Below are 7223 nucleotides of genomic sequence, written 5' to 3' on the forward strand. Positions count from 1 at the left end.
ACATTCGGTGATAATATTTGCTACGAAAAAAGTTTCAGATCAATAATTTTTTTGGAACAAACTAAGGTAAGAATCTGAAATTAAATGCGTTTCGTAGCATCATACAAACGTAAACTTGTGTAATTGTTATGTTTAGATATTATAAACAATTATTTTATTATTGTGGTTGATTATTTTCTTTATCTAATTAGTATCATTTTTTCAGATATGATGATCACGAGATCTTATTGGACATCATTTTATTTATTTGGCCGTTATATCTAATTTAATAGACTTATATTGTAACGTTATTATATCGTCATTAGCCTAAAAAAGATGAACAAAAGTGAAAAAAACTATGTTTTAATTTATTATAAATTTTCTTTGATTTAGTTGGTATTTAAATTTATAGTAGATATATTTAGTCTCTGTTTGAGCCATATTTTTCATATCATCATAACGAGAAAATTGATCGTTGGAGATGAGGTTGGGTCCCACACATGAAACAACAGGTCAACAAAAGCGGTTGGACTTGTCGGATGATGGTCCAAATTTCCATTTTTTTGTTCCAAAAAATTGCTTCAAACCGGGGTTTAATTTGTTTTAAATTTATTACTAGTAAAATATAAATATATATTGAATTTAATTAATTAATGACATAAAAAATAGACGGAAAAAAAATATATGACAAAACCGACGGTTTAAAATCGGACCAAACTGTTAGGTTTAGGTTTGTGTTTTTTCCAAATTATTCAAAATGGTTTGATTTAAGTTTGAATTTTTTTTCAAACCGGTTTAAAAGGTTTAATTTGAAAATTTGTCAAAAATCGGTAAAATCGGACCGCTTACATAATGCCTATGCCTATGCTCTAGAAACCAAATTAATCAAAGTGGCTCGCACATCTGAAAACAATAGACTAAGGGCATGTTTGGTCAAAAATACTAACTTATAAGTTCGAAAACTACAAATTATGTAATTTAAAATCTACTTAAATGTGAATCTGATAACTTATATATGTTAATGTTAATATATTAAATATTACATTAAATGATAATCATTTTCTTACAATTTTAACCCTACTACAATTTAATTATTTCAAGAATAATTTCCTTTTCATTTTTTAATATATAATAAATACTACAAAATCATTGTCATATATAATTTTCATGTTATTAATTCTCGATTAATTAACATACACATTAATGTAGACTCGATAAATCTTGATTAGCCCTTGTTCGAGCCCCATTATCTTGATAAGAATGAATTTTGAATAGTGTATTGATGGAAAATGTGTAATTAAAAAATAAGAAAAATTTTTGAATTTGAGTGTAATATTATTTTTATTGAAAAATGTGTGATCGAAATGATGTTAAAATACTGTTTAAAAATATATTTTTTTTCAAAAAATATAAAAATCAAACAGGGGCTTAATGAATCTTGGTCTACATAATTCTAGATTTATTCTCAAATCCAAGAATTTTAATGTGCTTTTAAATTCATATATTCATAATTAATTCTAATGTATCAAATGAGTAGAGAAAGGCTCTTCATTTACAATATTTCATTATCACAAAAAATTGGAAAAAAGGAAGTTGAACTTCGAGATTTCAATTTTCTTCTTTTAAATTTCTATCCTAAACATTATTTTCTTTAGTTCATTTTACACTCATCAAATTCTCTCAACAAATTAATATCAAATATTACTTTTACTATATTTTTAAAGTATTTCAGAATAATGTACAATGCAATTTCAACTCTGACTAATATATTAAGTTAAGAATGTTGATAACATTATTCTTAACAAAAAGAATTGCACGTTCAACTCTTACTTTTATATATAAGTTAAAAATGTTGATAACATTATTCTTAACGAAAAGTCAATATCACCCCTTTAAATCGGATTTGGCAATAGGGAGCAATGCATGCTTCCTCCACATTCATTGTATCTGGACATTCCACACTATTCATCCCACTGCTTTACGTAACAAAACAATGAACCGGGACAATACAAGATCGTTGAACCGTTTGTAATTTCACTGCGTCAACTTTTTGAAAATAATCACTTTTTTTAATTAAAATTCAATAAGCACTTTTTTTTCTGTAATCTGCCCCCATTATGTTATACTTTTTGGATTTAAAAAAATAATATATTTATCGAGCTCCAATGACATTTTGCATCAAATTATCTATTTAGTTTTAATTTCATTAAGTTTTTTGAGACTCTAAGTTCGTAAATTCCGTAAAATTTGTAGTTAAAAAGTGAATAAATATTATGAATGTAACGAAGAATTTAGTTAAAAATAAAATGTGATCAACTTATAATCTAAAAAAAATATTATATCAAAAATGAAGTTATCATATAATAAAAATAAAAATAAATATTTCAAGCAAAAAAGTTTACTAAAATATTGTTTTACTAACCATAATTATCGTTTTCACCTAAAAACAGACTAAACTAGACGATTTTAATTCAAACCGTAGAGAATTGGATAACATGAACGGTTCCTCTCGCACCGTCAGCAAAATCACTCTCCCCGAGAGAGACACAGTCCACATATATACATACACCTTTTTGTTTGCGTATAATAAATCATTTTTCGAAATTTTCATTTCTGTCGATCCTTTTCTGTCCTTTCTGATTTTTGCCCTGTGCCCCCTTTTTCTTCGCAGAAATAATCCAGATTCCGAGAAGGGATTTTCAGGTGGGCATGAGAAAAGAATAAATTAGATGGCTGTAATGGAAGATATTGGAATGGATATCAGGTCTGATTTTGTTTAGTTTTTCTATGTACCCCATACGAAAAGATTGATTGATATGTTCTTAAACTCCGTGGATGTTGAGAATTAGTTTGTTTTTTGACGTGAATAATTTTAATAAATATTGAGGGGGTGATCTGGACTTTGGGCTGATGAAACTATTGTTAGCCTTTCCTTTTCTTTGAATTTTATTGTTTCGATTAATTTTTATATTTTTTTGGCTCTGTAGTTCCTGTATTATTTGATTATTGCTAGAAATCCAACATACAGGCTTGGATGTGAATTGTTTATGTTAATAAATGGTTAGAAATTCAAGCTACAGATATTTATATTTTCATGGTTTGTTGACGATTTTTATTTTCTATTGAAATTGAACAAGTACAGGATTGGAATTGTTTGATTGTGTTTTAATGTTTGCTGGTTTCTTTTAAATTTTCGTTATTAATTGTTTTGAAATGGAGATTGTTGTGATACATTGCACAACAGCTCGGACATCGAAGTTGATGATATAGTGGGTGGTGAGAATATAGAGGAAAAAGATGTCAGTGATGAGGAGATTGAACCCGAAGAATTGGAGAGGCGAATGTGGAAGGATCAAGTCAAACTCAAGAGGATCAAGGAAAGGCAGAAGCTTGCAGCGCGGCAAGCAGCAGAGAAGCAGAAAGTCAAGTCCACCACTGATCAGGCACGCCGGAAGAAGATGGCACGAGCTCAAGATGGGATTTTGAAGTACATGTTGAAGCTCATGGAAGTTTGCAGGGCTCGTGGATTTGTGTACGGTATTATCCCTGAGAAAGGTAAGCCGGTTAGCGGTTCATCAGATAATATAAGAGCTTGGTGGAAGGAAAAAGTGAAGTTTGACAAGAATGGGCCTGCAGCCATTGCTAAATATGAGGCTGAGTGCCTTGCCAGGGAAGATGGTTGTGGTTATTATAATGGAACCTCAAAAAATGTGCTTCCAGACTTGCAAGATGCGACGTTGGGTTCGCTACTATCTTCCCTGATGCAACATTGCAATCCACCGCAAAGGAAGTATCCACTTGAGAAGGGCACCCCTCCACCTTGGTGGCCAACTGGAAATGAGGAATGGTGGACAAGATTGGGATTGCCCAAGGGTCAGACTCCGCCATATAAGAAGCCACATGATCTGAAAAAGATGTGGAAAGTTGGGGTGCTAACTGCTGTTATAAAGCACTTGTCACCTGATATTGCAAAGATTAGGAGACTTGTTAGGCAGTCGAAGTGTTTACAGGACAAGATGACTGCCAAAGAGAGTGCAATTTGGTTGGGTGTTTTGAGCAAGGAGGAAGCTTTCATCCGGCAGCCTAGCTGTGATAATGGTTCATCTAGCATAATCGAGGCACCTTCAAGAAGCCGTGGTGAAAAGAGGAAACCTTCTTTCAGCAGTGGTAGTGACTATGATGTTGATGATGGCCCAGGATCTGCTACATCAAGAGATGATAGGGAACAACAATCAATGGATGTTGTGCCTGTTGAACCTCCTGTTCATGTTACTCCTCCACCAGCCAAAGAGAAGGAGCGAGGTAGAGATCGATCCCGGAAAAGAAAATCCCGAAAAGTTAGCCGTAGTAACAAACGGGATGTACCATCTCTCAATGAACGTCCGCATGATGATCCCGACGACACTCTGATGGGTGAGAGACCCTCTAACATCCAGTTACCGATATACCTGACGAATGAAAGCCAGCTGGAAAATGATGGAATAAAAGCGATGAGGCCCCAGGGGAATAATGCTGAAGATCAACCCTGTTTTCTGGATTCTGATTATGACATTTTTTGTGCCTTTCCTTCTGCCAATCCAATCACCACTCAAACTATGCCAATGACTGATGGATCCTTACTTTATCCAGATGCAGAAATTTCTGATTTTGAAAATCGTGATGTTCAGTTAATTCATGCACCTGAAAATACTGAGTTGCCTGCTCATCTTTCTAAGGTGGACTTAAAACCTCAAAGTTCTGTGTTGCCTCATGAACTGGAAAGCCTGCAATTGCGTCATGGAGCTCCAACTGTATGGCAGTCTGGACCTTAAGATTCTACTCTACCTCTGCGATCTCAGAATTCTGGGCTTCATGATGGATCAACTTATCATTTCTTTAACCAGTCAAAAGCGGTTGGTTTAAATCATGAAGGACAGCAATCTGAGGCAGCAAATAATGAGATTGAGCACAGACAAGGAGATTCTGGTATCCATTTACCAATGCTACCTAGGAATGGAAATGCTGTTGCTGGTGGAGAGTTACCTCGTTATGTGAAAGATCCATTTCCGCCTGAGACAGATAGGCCTGTAGACATACGTTTTCCATCTCCTCTCCATAGCTTTTCACCTGGCTATGCAGGATACAGTCCATTTAGTCTTGAGATTGATGGCACAGGATCTGCTGTTGATGAAGCTGATCTTGATGAACTGATGAAGTACTTTGCGTCATAAGCTGCCATACTTGCTCCGTTTGGATTTAGATTGTGAGTCAGTTGTTCACAATTTAGATTATGTTTCCGTAACCTATTCTCCATCTCACACATACAGTGTGTAGTAACTAGTAATTATTGAACAATGCCAATTTTTTAGTGGGCAGGGAAGTCATGGTATCTGTGGAGGTGGATGAAAATTTTCCTTCCAGTTGGATTTGTTGCTGGATTTGGTATTTTATGGATGTTTAGATGGTAAGTTATGAATTCAACTATTACTTCGTAGTTCTTTCAGTCACTCAGCTGCAAGCTTAGTTATCAGAATCATCATTCTTTGGGTTATTCTTAGCAGTACCCTGTAATCCCAGATATATTTGACTATTACATGTAAATAAGCAATGTAGATTGCCAAATGTGGCAATCTACTAGTAGTAGTACTGTTTTGACAGTCTTTGAATGAATACAAGATTGACTGAACATAATAGAGGCGGTTATTGTTCTTATGAACATCAGGATTATTTGAAATTCTTAATATTTTAATATTTTCCTTTGATACCGTTAGCCAAAGCAGACTGATTCGGAGTCATCACGCCTCATGTCTAGTTTTCTTCATTTAAATTACTAATTTTGATTAATAGTTGTTTTCTTTGACAGATCAAGTTGTGGTCTTTGATATTTTTGTACAATTTATATGAGCACATTTAGTTATCCTTTGGAATGTCATATATAGTTTTGTTATTCTTTTAAATAGAGATCGATATCCTGAAATTGACCACGTCTGTATACTTCTAAAAAAAAAAAATCAATATCATTGTACCAACTCTAAATTTTTAATTTGTTGACTTGGTAGCAGGGAAACAATTTAATCATTGTTGTGCTATTGCTTTAGTAGAAAAAAATTCCGTACTTATGTCTTGCCTCCTACTGAATCTGATTCCTCGTCCTGCCCCTGCTGGAAAGGAATAAACTTCTATAGAAAGGATCCTGTTTTCAGTTTACTCCAATTAGGACCTATTAGGTTTAACAAACTGCAGTCATATGGATCAACTAAAGTTTCCCATTACTCAACATAGCTCGAGTAATGCTGGCTGTATCATGAATCAGAATCCTACCAGTAGTCTTGAGCACGGTGAGGTTCAGTCCAGTTTTTGGCTTTTATCAAAATCAGTATCAGAATCATAAATACTGGCTATATATGAATTCCATATGAATTCCATCCGCAGTGACTCAAAAATACACTGACAGATTCGTCGGACAAAGTTACCATCTGGGGTGCCCCTTTTTTTGAAGTAAACCCCTTTTGCTGTTTTTAATCCTTTCCTCAAAACCTTCAGCTGAAGGTGTCCTAACAACCCAAAGAAAATTGACGTTAGCCTCAAGCGCTTTGGCCAATTCATACGTTTGAGCTTCAGAGGGAGAACTTTGTGACCCAAAGGCCACAGAAAGAACTGAGGTCAGTTCCTTTTCATCCAGCCATTTCATGCAATGTTTCAATATTGCTTCTGCTGCTTCCCCTCCGCGTGCTTTGCTACCTGCAGATGAAAGAGTTGGCCCTTCAGGATATACTGAACAATTCGGGAATTATTCCCTGAAATACTTCAAGCCTGTGTTATCAATATCCTCCATCGTGTAGAACGACATTGCATCAGTCTTTAACCAATCTTCGGACATTATTTACAAATTCCAAGGACTTTCGCATTCTCTTAAGATGTGTGGCAGATTTTCCTTCTTAAACCTATAACCAGGGAGGAAAAATTCTCTGTGTTTGATTTCAAATGGGGAAGATTCAACCATGTATTGTGCCAAACAGCCATGCCATAAACTCCACCAGCATTTAAAATTGCATGGAATATTCCAAACTCTTGAGCAACCTTGACTGACCAGGCAAAAACATGTCTGAAATAATCCACAGGGACAACATACCATTATCCTCTTCCACGAGACTGGAAACCAGATTCATGAAGTTGGATTTTAGCGAAGGAGATAGCTCGATAAAGCCATAGCATGAGCTGTAAAGGGAGAGTTTCTGTGGTTTCTGAGTTCGGAGGAAGGCCAT

At 34.8% G+C, this 7223-nt stretch overlaps 2 protein-coding genes across 3 annotated transcripts; one reads left to right on the plus strand and one right to left on the minus strand.

The window, feature by feature from the left end:
* The first annotated feature begins 2472 nt into the window (after window positions 1–2472).
* LOC111369766 (ETHYLENE INSENSITIVE 3-like 3 protein) lies at window positions 2473–5720 on the plus strand. Of its 2 annotated transcripts, XR_002698250.1 has the most exons (3): window positions 2474–2743; window positions 3224–5221; window positions 5328–5720. XR_002698250.1 is itself a non-coding variant. In XM_022991401.1 (2 exons), the coding sequence occupies exons 1-2, from the start codon at window positions 2709–2711 to the stop codon at window positions 4788–4790; spliced, it is 1602 nt and encodes a 533-aa protein (XP_022847169.1). In that variant the 5' UTR covers window positions 2473–2708; the 3' UTR covers window positions 4791–5720. The 2 variants fall into 2 exon arrangements, 1 of the variants encoding a protein (XP_022847169.1); XM_022991401.1 differs by having other exon boundaries at window positions 2473–2743; window positions 3224–5720.
* On the minus strand, window positions 5463–7223 carry LOC111369109. The gene is made up of 4 exons (XM_022990592.1): window positions 7091–7223; window positions 6903–7043; window positions 6432–6732; window positions 5463–5523 (listed from the first exon to the last, which is right to left on the minus strand). Exons 1-4 carry the CDS (start codon window positions 7221–7223, stop codon window positions 5463–5465), a joined length of 636 nt encoding a protein of 211 aa, XP_022846360.1.

Source organism: Olea europaea, chromosome 20 (genome assembly GCF_002742605.1).
Source record: "Olea europaea var. sylvestris chromosome 20, O_europaea_v1, whole genome shotgun sequence".
In the NCBI taxonomy this organism is placed as follows: Eukaryota; Viridiplantae; Streptophyta; class Magnoliopsida; order Lamiales; family Oleaceae; genus Olea; species Olea europaea.